The following is a 14765-nucleotide window of genomic DNA, read 5'->3' on the forward strand; positions in this document are numbered from 1 at the left end:
AGGCAACCGTGAGTTAAAGTCTATGGTATCAAAATTACATCCACCGCATTTAGTGAAAAAGGTTTCCACCTGAATGTCTAATGCTTGAAAAGGCAGAAACGGCTTGAAGTGTGGTGTTTCTCCACTGTCCTCATTAGTCCCCAGGGAAATGCCAAGGGGGAGAGACCAGGGGTAAAGCGTTTTCTGTATTCCTCTTGGTTTTGACTGCTAACACAATTTTTGTCCCATTAGGTTTGTAACGCGAGATCTTTCAGAGTAAACCCACACGACAGCCTCTGACCCGATTAATTCATCACAACTAACACAGTCTTCAAGTGTCTCAAAACAAATCACTGACAAATTCCAACATCTACTTACACGCCCCCCTGAAATCTGTTAAATGTTAAATCACTCCAGGATTACAAAGACCATTTGGCCGCGGCGTGGCCTGTGTGTACACATACGGTGTGTGATAAACAGTTATCCACTCTCTTCCCAGGGTTCTGCTCAGGCTTAGTCCAATAGCATCTAATCTGCAAGATACAGGCAACTAAATGCAATTTGAAATAGCCCCCAGAGGCCATCTGGCCGCTGGCTACTAGGCAGACGAATCTCCCTGAAGTCTTGAGGAATCTCCTTAAATGCCTTGAGATGTTACCTAACTGCTCATTCAAAGTGTCTCCAAGATTGCTCATCAATACCCATCTGGTTATCCACATTCACATTCACATAAAGGGCAACGCTTGCGGCTGTAAGGTTGGTAGCCCTCCCCAAGTAACAAAAACTTCTAAAGGTTACAGAGCAGAACCACTGGAAAATTGCTGCCTTGCTGCAAGTAAACCCTACTATCTGGTTAAACTCAGCTCTGTCCCCCTTCCCAATTCTATCTCCAAATTTCTGGAATGGCAGACAAGCGAACGATACCACCGCACTGCAGAACCGTGCAGTGTTAGCAAATTAACAATTAGAGGCTCTAAGGCTGTGGTTAGTCTAAAACTGTACCTCAAATAAAGAGTTGTCAAAACTTGAAAGAGCATTTAATTTCATTATTGCATTGGATCTCAGATTCTCAGATCGAGGGTCTGTTTTTTTTGTCAGCAGTGAGGGCAACATCCACAGAATGAATTGGGTGGAAGGAAGGGAGTGAGTTGGTGTTGCAGCAGTTCTTTTTCTCGTGATGACTGTGACCCACAGAGTAATAACTAAATTAACTTCATCCAGGGAAATTAAGTAGATTGTTTACTAAGTAGGGCGCCCCCCGAAAACATTCACAAAGTCCTCCAAACCAGTGGAACCGCTGTATTTTGTCGGGAACACCTATGGGGCCGACTGTAATTGATAGTAGCACTTGCTCAGAATGCATCAGACACAAACTGTTCAAGCAATCCTGACGCACTCTGACACCTAACTTGGCTTTTGTGGTTTTCTCAATGGATTAAGCGCCTGGAGCAGTTGAAACTCTGAGAGAACTTCCTTCCGTCAAACATCCAATGGGATAGGTGCACACAATGAAAACGTTCCTATCAGTGCCGTCCAGATTATCGCAAAAGGAAACAATTACAAACCAACATGATCTGTAGCTAGGAGAGGCTAAAAGCAGTCAAGTGAAAGTGAATATTTAAAAAGTTAAATCCAGTCTGCAGGCAACTGAAGAAGGGCTTGCAAACCTCAAATGTGCAAAGATCTGAAATACTAAAGAGTAAAATAAAACTATCCACTGTATAAATAACAGGTATCAGTTCTCCAATTTTGAGGATTTGGTGGGGGCGGGACTTGAGTTCATCCAAGACTCGTGTATTAGCAGGAATACCGCCTCCTACACCTCGTCGCAAGAATCACATAAGGTGTAATTACAGCCCCCGTTGTGTGGGTAACTGAACTGAGTATCCAAAGAGCCTAAGTAATGTGCCCAAGTTCACACGTCTGGGAACAGAGGAGCACAGGAACCCAGGCTGTGAGACCCGCAAGTGCTCTGGACTGCTACCTTGGATGAGTTCAATCTCATCACACCACGTAGCTTTTGTATGTTTAAAGTTATTTGGGCTAAGAGACACAGAAGAGGAACAATTAGAGGCTCTAAGGAAAAAAAGCTGTCCTGGCCCCAAAAAGGCTAGTTCCAGACTCATGATACTAGACGCCACTGCTTTCAAGCTTTTAGTCTATAATCAAGCCATATTGAAACCAGATTTACAAGCTCTTCAGAGGAGAGCTTTGTGATTTTCTAAAGCAGACATGTTTGGTATTTTAGGAGGGAGGTCAAACCCCCTATGGTGCAGTGTTTTTAATAAAATCAGTTCAGCAGAAATTAGAGACACACCAGTCAATTTCTAGGAAGCCTCTGAGCCATTCAAAATAAGGGAGGAAAAATCACATAAAAGATGTAACCACGGACAGATCAATTTTTTCAAAAGGGGCAGAAATGTTTAAGGGGTGTACGTACAGAAACATCATGGCAAATTTGGTCCCATTTGTCTCTGGTTTGGGCAAATTTCCACTTAGAAAGGGAAAATTACTTTTGGGGGGAGTTCTATGTCAATATTAAACAAGGACCGTTCCTGGTAAGCCCAGCCGTGTCCTGACACCTCAGCGTAATGGCAAACATCTCTATGAGGGAAAGACAAACAAATCCATCACCATCCTTACATCACCGCATCAGCTAGGTCATTATTTCATGAAGGGTCCTCTATCTCCACTCTTGGCAACCTCTACACTCTCGCAGGGAACCAAAAGTAGACACTATATTTAGTTCTTAGAAAAATCAAAGTGGAGAAACCTGCAATATTTTCGTCAAAAGTCCAAGTTATGTGCAGATCCGACTTTAAAACTGGTGGCAAGAACGTGTACAAATACTAAACAAGGAGATAGCAAAGGCAGAGGGTTTGTTATTACGGAAAGAGACAGGTCCTGCCTATTACGCGGCTACAACTTGAGGACACCCTGAGCACAGAGCCACCGTCCCACCAACAGGGAGGTGTAAACAGCCTCCTTTACGCAAGAAAGAACAGGAAGCAGCTCAGCCCAAACAGAACCACGTGGAGACACTTTGTATTCACCTGCCACTAAACTTCCCTGACCTTAGCACCAGCCCAGATGCAGGCCTTCCTGGAGGATGGAATTCACTGATTTCAAAGTGTTTCCAAGAGTATAAATTTCAATCCTTCACTGTTCTATTTATTTCCTAATGAATTCCTGAGTTCCTAGTTAACTGGTATTTGGAAGAAATGGGGTGAATCAAGAATAAGAGCGGGCCAAGCAAGGGAACAGGCCACTTCAGAGTCATGGGACTTGCATGACGCGCTCCCTGACGTGAGGACGCAGAAGAGGCAAGAAGTCTTTCAACCTTCAGGCTACAAAATTACTGCAATTTGATCTAAAGCTTGGAAGAGGCGGTGAGGGTGGAAATTTCACCAACTGGCCATTTTGATCCGTTCTCTTCTCTTAGGTTTGGAGAGTTAGGCCCCAAAATTCTTTGACTCCCTCAAAAATGGACACACATAAAACGTAATACCTTTTATAAATTGTAAGTCATGCGTGCAAGAATTGTCAACCTCAAAAAGCACAACACGAATGCCATTTATTAAAACGCATATTTATTCCATAGCCTAATTTGTTTGGGGCTGTGGTCCACTAGTTCCTAAATAACCTAGGTATTCATTTTTAGACTAGTCATTTCAACTCAGGTTCTTCCACCAACTGGGCGACTGCACCTGTCTTCTTAAGGGACCCAAATTATACTGATCATAAAATATCCCAGAAAAAAATGCAAAAAATCCTTTAACATTCGTAAAAGAAAACCCCCATGTACTCAAATATGCAGGCTATAGGTTAATTTTTAAGCAAAAGTTTCAAATATACAAAAGTATTGAGAAAAGAACCTACAAATTATTCTCACATTTAAGATAGCAAAGACCCATCTGGGGGGAGAAAGTGAACAAACGTGGCATGGGTTTAAATTCAGGCTGGGCTGTATTGCCGAAGTCCTCCAGGAGTGGGAACACTGTTACATAGTGTGTTAGTGGCTAAAACCAAGTCTATTTGATTATATAAATAAAAGAATCATTTAGGGAGGAAACTGTTATTTAAATCTCGATATATAACGTTCACTCTTGAAAATCTTCCTAAAGATTGAGAAGTAAAAAAAATAATAATAACACTGTGTGGAAGGAAGGCTTAAAAACCAGGAACATGGTACAATCATGTTTGGCTAAATTTGGGGTCCAAAATATTAAATTAGGTTTGAGACAGAATAAACTGATGAATTAAGAAGTAAAAGTAGACAGTGACTAACTTTACCAAAACGAAGTTTCATTTAGTAAAAGCTTTTTTTCCTTTTTTGATCGGAGGTAGACGCATTTAAGAACATATTCCAGAGCACCTAGATCAAGTCGCTAAATACCACTCTTTGCTAAGGCAACTTCCGAAATTGGTCAGTGGCATCTGGCCTGGCATAAATAAGTCTCTGACTTCTATTAGACGAGAGCTAAAAGCCAGCATCATCCTCACCAACAATTGTGGGTAAGACACTGAGTGGCGGGCAGTGCACATTTAGAAATTCTCCACGCTGTAAGAAAATGACACACGTGCCACGTAAGAAAAAACGAGATCCTGGTCTTGTTTAAAAAAATAATAAAAGTGAAAAAGTTAAGCCAAAATCTATGGTTGAGACCCTACTCTGGGCGATCACGGGCCTTCATCTGTATCATTAATACGTAGTTCCTTACCCTTCCTGCTTAGTTTTTAATTTATGACGACACCGCAAAATTTCAGACAAAAAAAAAAAAACATATATATATATATATATTTTAACCTCTATGATAAATCAGGATGTAGGAGCTTACACAGAGCACACGTTCTTTTATTTAGGTACTCGATTCCAGCTCCCTCTGGATGCAAATAACCCTGGTAACAGTGTACAGAGTCTTCTCTTTGCTTTTTATACTTTTAAAGCAAATAATACATTTTGACTGTATTTAAGTCTGTGCAAATAATCCTTCAGAAGAAATATCCAAGATTCTGTTTGCAGAGGTCATTCTATCTCTCGAAGGTCATGACGCGAGTTTGTTTTTCTTCAGATAAAGTGCTCCCGGCCAGCAGAACTCAAAGGGCCCCAGAGGTCCAGTTCCGTGAGACCCCGTCATACGAACTCCAGCTTCCCGTGCCCACTGTACATGCCCCAGTGCACGAGCGACAGGATCCGGTCGTGGCTGAGGTCAGCCTGTCTCGTCTTGTCGCAGGTCAGACAGCAGTTCTCATGGCCGGTCACGGGCACCATGCACTCCAAGTCTAGCTTTGCCACCTGCCCCTTTTTGGAGTGGTGTCCGTGAAAGCTGTAGTGCAAACGCGACAGCATCTGCTGCCGCTGGTCCTGCAGCCTCTTGCTCTCGCTCCGCAGCATCCTCAGGGCCAACATAATCAGCAACACTAGGATCAGCCCCCCGGCGATGGGAACGGCGATCACCGCCGCCCGGAACCACAGCTCTTTGGAGGACGTCAGCTCCTGCACCTTGGTGATGAGGTTTCTGCTCCCGTCATGCTGATACCTGTTCCCTTGTCCTAAAGGAACACAAGCAAAACGATCAAGCCCTCCTGGAGACGTTTGCGGGCACCCCTCCGTTTTCAACGTGCCACCCCATTAAAGAGAAGCTTCCAATTCAATCAATATTTAGAACAGAAATGCTGCCAGTGTGGCAGAGAAGCTTCCAAAAACACTTGTTTTCCAACTGTCATTACTGATTAGTAATGGTCTCTTAGTGCCTTCAAAATGTTGGAAAAACAGGCAAAACCTATTACGCAGACAGACATCTAACGCTCACGCGGACACGAAAGCTACCCAGTAGAGATGCCCCTTGCATCCAGCTGTGCTTCTCCCTCTGCTATCCCCGATTACATTAACAACAAAATCAGTAGAGACCAGGCAAGGGCTCGGTCAGAGGGCTTCTCCCTACCTGAGGCCTCCCCCTTGGGAGGGGCGAGGACGTCCTGCAGCCCCCTGTAATTGCACATGTCCTCGTGGCAGCACTCCAGCGTGGGCGCAGCGCTGCCAGAGTGGTTGTGGACCTGTCTGGCTTGGCAGACATCTGCTGTGCTTGCGAGAGAGTCCAGGCAGCCGTGCGTGAGAGGGGAATTTGTGTTCTGAGGATCAAGAAGTTTGGAGAAGCAGGCGCTCAGCTCCGATTTACACATGTAACCAGTAGCCACGCAGTGGGCGGCATCGCAGTAGCATCTGATTTCACCTGCAAACAAGGGGAAACTGCATCAGACGGCTTCAGAGACCAGATAAGGCATCCACGTAAGCAACTGCTCAACCCCCGATCTCAAAGACACTCACTTTAGAGAATATTCAGCTGAGGGCTTCGAAGGGCAGTCCGTGTGGACGGGGAAAGCCCTTTGTGCAAGCCGGTGCTTGGATCCCAAGCCAGGGAAATATCATCTTAGAAATGTATTAATCCACGTAGCAGAGAAAAGTTCAATTTAGGATAAGTTAGTGGATAATGAAAAATAACACTTTTGTTTCTGAAGCAAAATAATCACCCCCATAATTTCTCCCACCGTAAAAGGTAAATTACATTATTTACTCAGTTAATCCTACGTGACCGTACAACGTGAGATGCTACGCTGTTAGATTCTGTCAGTGTACGTATTCCATTGCAGCTGCTGAGTCGGTTACTACCTCAAAGGGCTGCACCGAGACGCAAGAGCCTTAGCTAACATCTCGTAAAGCTACTAACCAGAAACACAGCAATCTAGAAGTTGCTCCGGTCGGGGGGGCTGAAAACTATGAAACTGGGTAGCTATTTGCAACCTCTCTAGAAAAGGCAAACTTTGCCTATAAAGATCTCTGCATGCAGGGGAGCTTTTAGCCAGTATGCTGTAAAACAGGAACTAGGCACTTTACAATTAGTGGTTTGCTTGCCAAAGTCAGTTTCTTTCAGCCCAAATGGAAAGTCATAAAACTGGGAGCAGGGAGGAGGGGGTAAAACTGCAAGGCTCACCCCCCCCCACCCCAGACTCCCCAGTTTTATGTGTAATTCAACATGGGATCTAAAAGGGGAAACACTGAAACAGAAAAACCTCTGCTGGTTGAATGAAAAATCCTTAAGGAAACCTCAAATTTTTCTATGGGAAGTGATTAAAAGTTTCCTTTATAAAACTCAGTTTGTGAGTTGCAAGTCACAGCGCAAGATCTGAGGCTTCCACGTCAACTTCTCGTTGAAATTATCTGGCTCTGGGAGCGCTCGCTCACACGCTACCTGACCCGGTGGACCGCGGCCACTGTCACCTGCCACGGCTGAAGCTGCTGTGAACTGAACTCGGGTACACACCTCTCCCCAGCTTCCTCCTCTGAAGTTCGGCCTGGTTACAGAAACCGCCGCCCTGAAATTGAGCACCAACACCGACACGGGGCACTACCGCTTTGCAAACCTCTTCCCAGCCTCGCCTTTCTTCCTCCCTCCTCCCGCGAGTGCCCGAGTGAGAGGTCTCATTTAACTATCTGTCCAAATTCCAGGCCACCGGACCGAGCGCTCAGCCTGCACCGGCATCTGCTAATGCTTCAGGTCTAAAAATGCAGCCAAGTAAACACAGATCTTTGGCAACCTGGGTGCCACCCCGCAAAGCCGGAGGTCTTGCTCCTGTCCTGTCCTGCTGCTGTCCTGTCCTGTCCCGGTCTGGGCCCAGGTCCCTTCTCCAGTAAGCAGGACCTTCCAGTCAGAAGCCTGCTTCGCAGCAGCTCTTTACTCCTCCTTCCAAGCTTCTTGCTCTTTCGCATAAAGCTCACTGGTCTTAAGTGGTGATGACTGCAGATCCCTAAGTCTGACAATTTCCACAGACAGATTGAAAGTAGACATAAAACATTAAAAGTCAGTTTTGATCCCAGTCACTTCAGACCTCGTGCAGAAAAGAGCTGAACACAAGTAGAAGGCTGCCTCAGTGTTTACGAGAGCCTGTTTGAAAGACTGTATTTTCAGTGACCTAAAACAGTCTAATAAAATCTTGACAGGTAACTAGGAAAGCTCTAACAACTTTTTTTTTTTTTAATTGGAGCCACATTGGAGCAAGTTGAATGGACTTTTGTGTTACTGTATTAAAACTCTATTTCTGCCGTTTCATAAAGTTTCTTCCTGTGGCACGTGGAAGGCCAGGAGGGGACTGGTATTTTGAAACAGGGAACAATGCTCTTCTGTCTGCCCCCCTTTCTAGTTACTGTATGTGGTGATTAAACAAAAATGTCTGCTTCACTCCGGACGGCTACAGGAGAGACTGCGGGCTTCTTCCAAAGCGTTTGAAGTCCGCAGCAGTCAGAAACCTCTGATCCCCTAATTATATCATTATCAGGCACATAGTTTCGGTATCTGCGACTTATGTCAGCCGCAGTCCGGCCCCGTTCGGCCGGCCTTTGATAGGGCCAGGAGGCTCCCCTCTGCACCCCGCGAGGGCTGTTATTTAGGGTTGATTACAGCCTTCCTTGCAAAGTAAATAAATACTGCAGCACATCATCCTCGCTGGCCTGGCGTATCCTTCAACCTCATGCCTGCTACATGGCAATTAGAGGAAAGGGGGCGTGGGATGCGGGGTGGAGAAAGCTAAAAATGCTTCCTGTTTTCTAAAAAAGTATCTGTTCGCAGAGCAAACAGCAGGGAGAGTTCCTGGCGAGGGAGGCTGGGGGACCTTGAAACCCAGAGGCAGTTGTTTGGGTTATTTCGACCTAAACGGCGAAAGCCTGCAGGGAAAAAAAGAAACTGACCGCTGCTTTTTTTTTTTTTTTTTTGAGTAGCGTTTATAAAATATGAGGTGAGTGGGAAACACGACCGCTGACAGAGCCCCCACCTCCCAACCCCTGAGAAGCAACACAGCCCACACTCCTGCACACACGCACACCCCTCGGACGGCACACACGCTCGCGGGCTCACAAGCACCCTCGCTCGAAGACACACACACACTCACGGACAGAGACACTGCAATACAGACACGCACTCGCAGCAGAGACACACTCAAATACAGAGCCGCGCAGACCACCGAGACACACACTCACGACGGAGACGCGCACACGCGGGCACTGGGCGACGGGGGCGGGGTCCGCCGTCCCTCCCGGCCGCCTCCGCCCCACACTCGGGCCCCGCTCCCCGGCTGCAGCGATCGGAAGTTCACGACGGGCCGACCTGTACAAACACTGACAACCACTCGCCCGCAGGCTGTCACTCCATCTCCGCGCGTCGGGCCCGGGACACCCCGGGGCGGCCGCGAAGCCACCGCCGCGACTTCTAAGGACGGGCAACTTGTCGCGACCTGCGGGCCCCGCGAGGGAGGCCACCTCTCCCGCCGCTAACAAAGCCCTGGCGGCGGGCGCCCCGGGACCCCGCGGCCCTCCCCGGCGAGCGCGCGCCCAGCCGGCTGGCCGGCGGGCACCCACCTTTGGTGAGCAGCACGGCCATGGCGCAGAGTTCGAGCTGCAGCCAGATGAAGATGTAGCTGGAGTGACGATCCATGGACGCCCCCCACGGCCGCGGCGCCCCCGCCGGCTCCCGGAGCCGCGGCGCAGCTGCAGCCTACGGCTCCCGGCGCGTGCAGGGCATGGGTGCTGCCCGGGGCGCGGGGCCGGGCCGCGGCCGGAGCATGGAGCGCGGCTGGAGGGCGCGCGGGGCAGGGTCCGACTCCGCAAGGCGCGCTCCTCCGCTCCGCCCGCTCGGCGCGGCGGTCGGAGTGGGCGCCCGGCTCCGTTCCCCGCGTTCGGCCGGCCACTCGGCGAAGGCGCGAGCGCCGGAGCGCGCAAACACCGTCCGCCGCGAGCTGCCGCCTACACCCGCCCGGATCAGGCCGGCTCCTCGCCGTAAATAGCGCCCCGCGCTGGGAGCCGGCCGGCGCCGCCCCGCCCCGGCCGCGCCGGCGCCGTCCGATTGGCCGCCAGGCTCCAGCCTCTCCTCCCGCAGCCAGGGGGCGGGGCCGGGCGCGGGCTGAGGGCGCTGCCCCGCGGCTCCGAGCGGCGCCGGCGTCTGGGCTGCGGAGGGCGCCGGCCGTCTCCCGCGCTCCCCCTCGCGGAGGCCGCGCGCCCGTGACCTTCGGGAGCGGCTGGTTGAGCCGGGCCTCAGGCCATGCCTCGGGCCCCCGCCTCCGTGACCCTCACTGCGCTGCCTCGGGCCGGCGTGCGCCAGCGCGTGGCTTCCTTGTCGTTCCCCGAAACTCGCGAGTGACCCGCGCGGCCGCCTTCGGACCCCTCCGGTCGCGCGGCGCGCCTCGGGAGCTCGGGGGAGCGGGGGCGGCCCCCGGCGTGGGCCCTGCGGGCCGGCGCGCGCCCGGGGAGGGCGTCCGGGCGGGGAGGGCGTCCGGGCGGGAAGGGGGCGCGTTCAGCCCTCCCCCCGCCCCTTCCGCGCGTCCGCCCAGCCGAGTGATCAATAAGGCCCAGACAGGCTGTCGATCTGCAGGGGCCGCCGAGTTCTCCCGGGTAGACGGGACGAGTAGCCGGCCACAGACACTTAACGAGAATTAGCAAATCCAAAAGCGCCCGGCGCCAGCGAGACGACACTGGCCGAGACTGACACTCAATTAACCACCCCCCCCCGAACAGTCGCCGGCAAACACACCGGCTGACCCTGATCAGTGCCAGCCCCGCGGGGAGCGCCCTTCTGAGATGCTAATTCACTTACTAGGACTTGGGGGGTTGCCCGCCACAAAGTGCCCAAAGGCGGTCCTGGGAGGGTTGCTGTTGTTTTTCTATTTTTGTGGAGAGGAAATTCAGTTTAAAACTCTTATCTGAGGGAAGCTCTTTTCTCCCCTCCCTCCCAAACCTGGGGTTAACAAAAGTCAACCATTTGCAAAATTTCCTTTTAGGATCAGCCAGCTTTTTGCTACCTGATAAAATGTCAAGGGGTGGGGCGAGGGGGAAAGGCGCATTTAACGCTAAGGCAGGAGAAGCAGTCAAACCCTTGAGGACTGAAGAGTGCAGAAATTAAGACTAAGAAGAAAAATATATCTCTCTATATATATTTTTTGTATACATATATTTTTGTGTGTGTATATATACACACACATACATATATATGTCTCGACTGAAAATCAAGGCCAACCTTGTAAATTAATGTTGTAAGTCCACAGAGCTGCAGGATGTAGTTAATGAAATTGCCTTTGAAAAATAACGTGTATATAATGCAGAAAAAATAAAATAATTTCATAAACTGCTGTTCTGCGCATTACCTCACTGGATCAAAATTGCGTCTAAAAGGAGAGGAGCGCCAGCCCAGCAGAAGTTTTAAGAGGCAGTTAAACTGGTTAGGGCACCAGGTAAGCAGCAGCGGGCGTTTCTTAAGTGGGGGGCTGCCCAGCAGGTCCCGAGGGGAGGTTTGGTTGGTACTTCCTGACATGTGAGTATTTGACAAGTTAACAGCTCTAAGGGGTTTATGCAGACAATACTTGTCCTGTAATGACACACTCTCTTTTAACTCTATAGAGAGTCCATTATTAGCCAACAGGAAACTTTTCGAGCATATTCATTCAACTATTTTGGAGCGCCCACTGTAGGCCAGGCTCACAGCTTGCGGGGTCCAAAAGATGCCAGAACCTACATGGTAAATCACAAACAAGGGATGATGGAGATGATGTGCACAGTTATGATGCGTACAGACAGCAGCGATAACTAGCCCAGGAAGGGAAGCAAGTCCAGAAGGTCTGCTGCAAGCAGTGACATCTGCCATGACGCCTAAAGAATGAAAGAATTGGGAGGGGACCATTACAAGCACAGAGGACCACAGGAACTTAGGCGTGAAATTCATTGATCGCAAGGGGGCATATGGGTGGTAAGGAGAAGATGGGTAGTTGGGACTACAAGCAATTCTTTGTTGCTGGAGCATAGATGTGAAGCAAGGAGTGGGCAGCGATGCCCCAGAAAATAACCATATCTACCTGTGATGCAGATAAAAATGCCTGTTTAATGGAAGAGGGTCTGGGGGATGCGCTGACGAAAGTCGTATTGTAGTAAACACTTTGAATGCCTTCCCAGCCCCCTTCAGAGAACGTCCCCTTTCGTCCCCTAGGCACGTCCCCTAGGGCACTGTGCCCCTCTGGCCATAACTAGTCACACGACCCCAGTTGGACCAATTAGGTTCTCTCTTCGGGGTCTTTAGACTGAGGTGCTGGTCAGTCTCTAGAGGTCACTTCACGAGAGACAAACAAATTCAGAGTCCACCTGTCTGCAAAGCAAGAGAAAACGGACAGAGATGTGCAGGGTGGCAAAGACGTAAGTCCAGATGGATTCCCAGTCCTTGGCCTAACTTCCGGTCCTTAAATTCCACGTCAGGGTTAACTCAGGCTCCTCGATAAGGTCCTCTCGTTACTTAAGGTTCTTTTACTTTCAACCCGAAGGGTTCATGCTCTGATACTTACCTTTTACTGAATTAACATCAGTTGCTGTTATTCCAGGATGTGTACTTTTTTTGTTCCAAATACAATTCAGAATAAGAACATCATGATCAGACAGTGATTCTGCCTCTTTTATTTTCATTATTAGTTTAATGGGCAGGCTTTTTAAATGGCTAAAAATTCCTTTTAAGAGAAACAAGTCTGCACTTTATCTAAGGGTTTTGGAGCAGACATGGACTTTTCAACTAAATGAACAAGAGTGTTTGAATCAATATGGAAAATCAAACTTTGTTTAGGGATAATATGTCAACTATGAGGCCGTATCAATAGTTGAAAGAATAAGCAACCATTTTAATTTAATTTAAGGCTCAAGGAAAATTGCTTCTCTACAGAATTTTACTTGTGTTTTGTATGTAATTTGGTTATTACTTTCCCCCAGGTAGGTTGATAAGTAGAGGGGAAAATAGTAATATCTAGTGGGATTTTTTTTAATTTAAATCAACAAATGAAATCAATGAACAATTTCTTTTTACTCTTATGAAGGAAATTGTGAAAATATAAGCTGGGAACCAGCTATCTATACCCAAGAACAGAAAGCTGATTTTAGACCTAAAACCCGAAATAATTAAACATTATAAGAGTTTTATTTTATTACCTTTGAACAGTGTTCTAGATATGATATATACGAACATATATATACTATATAATCACAACATGCCACTATGATGCATTTTCATGGTTGTCCTATATACAGAAAAACTCTAAATTTTATTTTTCTCATAAATAGGAAAACAAATACCTCAAGGGTTTTTACGTCCCAAGTCATTTTGTTAACAAAGCTGTAAATACTCTAGCAATCTCTGCTTACCCAAATAATGCCATTGTTCCCCCAAATTATATGTGATACACCATTTCAGCAATTCCTCTCTCCACGATACAGATGAAAAATAACTCGGTACATTTTGTTCAGAAGCGGTTGTGTTCAAGTTCCCGGCTAGCATACAAACTATTGCAGTCTAGAGATAGACTCTAACATTTCTCCCTGTTATACAAATCTTCTACCAACCAACAATCCACAGAGGTTAGATAACACTTTGAATTCCCAGGAGCAGTTTTGTTTTTTGTTTTTGTTTTTTTAAAGTCATTTGTTCTCAGGAGTTAGGAGTGCAGAGCTAAAATTTACTTTCTTTGGAATATGGTCAAAGGTGAGAGATTAGCCCAGCCCAAAGGAATGAGTGTCTAGTGAAGTTTTTTCTTTTCTTTTTTCCTCCAAAATGGAAAAGGAGATAAAGGACAGAGTGCAGAGTCCAGGACACAGTGTGATAGGACCTAGAAAAAAAGGGGAAGACTGAAGCCCACATTCCCAAATGCCCATCCTCCTACAGACTAGCAAAAATGCTATTGAGTTTTACAAATACCACAGAGTATCTGTTGTGTTGAGAATTTTTAAAGCAACTAACTTTAGAATACAGTAAGAAACGGATTAAAAGAACATCATGAACTTAACAATGGACATTATTTCTAATCAAATAGTATCAAGTATATTCTGTGTGATCCTTGATATAGCCTTTGTTCTATTGACTTATGTTAATGTAATCTCCAATTAAGACAGTAGAACTTTTAGAAATTATTCAATAATTTCTGCTAGTTTTGCCTATCTGATGTCAAATAACGAGGTTGATTCCTTTTGTTCTTTTAACTAAAATGGTAAATTAATCTTTTAAAGCAGAGAAATTACCTTAAATTCCTGCTTAACGGAACATCCTTGACTCAGAATGCTGTTCAGATTCAAGCAATGGACAGTATTTGGCGTTCTATCTCCTTAGCTGGCAATACTTGTCTTTTTTTGGATTTTTTTTTAATGTTCATGTACAAACCATTAAAATTAAAAGCTCTGATATTTTCATTAGACAATCAAACATTTAGGCTCTCGCTTGACGTTGGCTGAAACCTTGCATCCTGGCCCACCGCCCAAAACCGGCCTGTGTTCCCACTGCTCCACCTTTATCCAGGCTTACCCGGGGGGTCTATGTTCCAAGACCTTCAGTGAATGCCCGAAACCTCAGATAGCACTAAACCCAATATATTCTATGGGTTTTCTTCCTATTCATACATACCTACAAAAAGGTTTAATGTATAATTTAGGCACAGTAAGAGAATATCCGAATGGCCAGCATCCCTCTTCTTGCCCTTTGGGGCCGTTACTAAGTAAAATAAGGGTCACTTGAACACAGCACTGCGGCCGCAACAGCCCATCTGATAACTGAGAGGGCTACGCAGTAACTAAGGGATAGGACACAGGGAACAAGGGGGTGATTCACATCCCGGGCGGGACGGCGCTGGACACCACGAGATTTAAGCACACTGCTCAGAATGGCGTGCACTGTAAAACTTATGAATTGTTTATTTCTGGAATTTTCCATTTAATATTTTTGGAC

The 14765-nt window shown here is 47.3% G+C and overlaps 1 protein-coding gene across 3 annotated transcripts; it reads right to left on the reverse strand.

The window, feature by feature from the left end:
* Window positions 1–3552: 3552 nt before the first annotated feature.
* Window positions 3553–9785, reverse strand: BAMBI (BMP and activin membrane bound inhibitor). 3 transcript variants are annotated; one of them, XM_067705609.1, is made up of 4 exons: window positions 9389–9784; window positions 6308–6409; window positions 5925–6212; window positions 3553–5532 (listed from the first exon to the last, which is right to left on the reverse strand). In XM_067705609.1, the coding sequence occupies exons 3-4, from the start codon at window positions 6160–6162 to the stop codon at window positions 5114–5116; spliced, it is 657 nt and encodes a 218-aa protein (XP_067561710.1). In that variant the 5' UTR covers window positions 6163–6212; window positions 6308–6409; window positions 9389–9784; the 3' UTR covers window positions 3553–5113. The 3 variants fall into 3 exon arrangements, with proteins under 3 accessions (XP_067561710.1, XP_067561689.1, XP_067561699.1); XM_067705588.1 differs by lacking the exon at window positions 6308–6409 and having other exon boundaries at window positions 9389–9785; XM_067705598.1 differs by lacking the exon at window positions 9389–9784 and having other exon boundaries at window positions 6308–9316.
* Between the last annotated feature and the right edge of the window lie 4980 nt (window positions 9786–14765).

Source organism: Pseudorca crassidens, chromosome 1, assembly GCF_039906515.1.
Source record: "Pseudorca crassidens isolate mPseCra1 chromosome 1, mPseCra1.hap1, whole genome shotgun sequence".
NCBI lineage: Eukaryota > Metazoa > Chordata > Mammalia > Artiodactyla > Delphinidae > Pseudorca > Pseudorca crassidens.

Excerpts from the sequence above, each read along its gene's own strand:
- BAMBI (XM_067705588.1), bottom strand. The coding sequence starts at position 9,464 with ATGGATCGTCACTCCAGCTACATCTTCATCTGGCTGCAGCTCGAACTC. Across the intron at positions 6,213-9,388 it reads GGCCGTGCTGCTCACCAAAG|GTGAAATCAGATGCTACTGC; the intron begins GTGGGTGCCCGC and ends CCTTGTTTGCAG. Across the intron at positions 5,533-5,924 it reads TCCCAAGGGGGAGGCCTCAG|GACAAGGGAACAGGTATCAG; the intron begins GTAGGGAGAAGC and ends GTGTTCCTTTAG.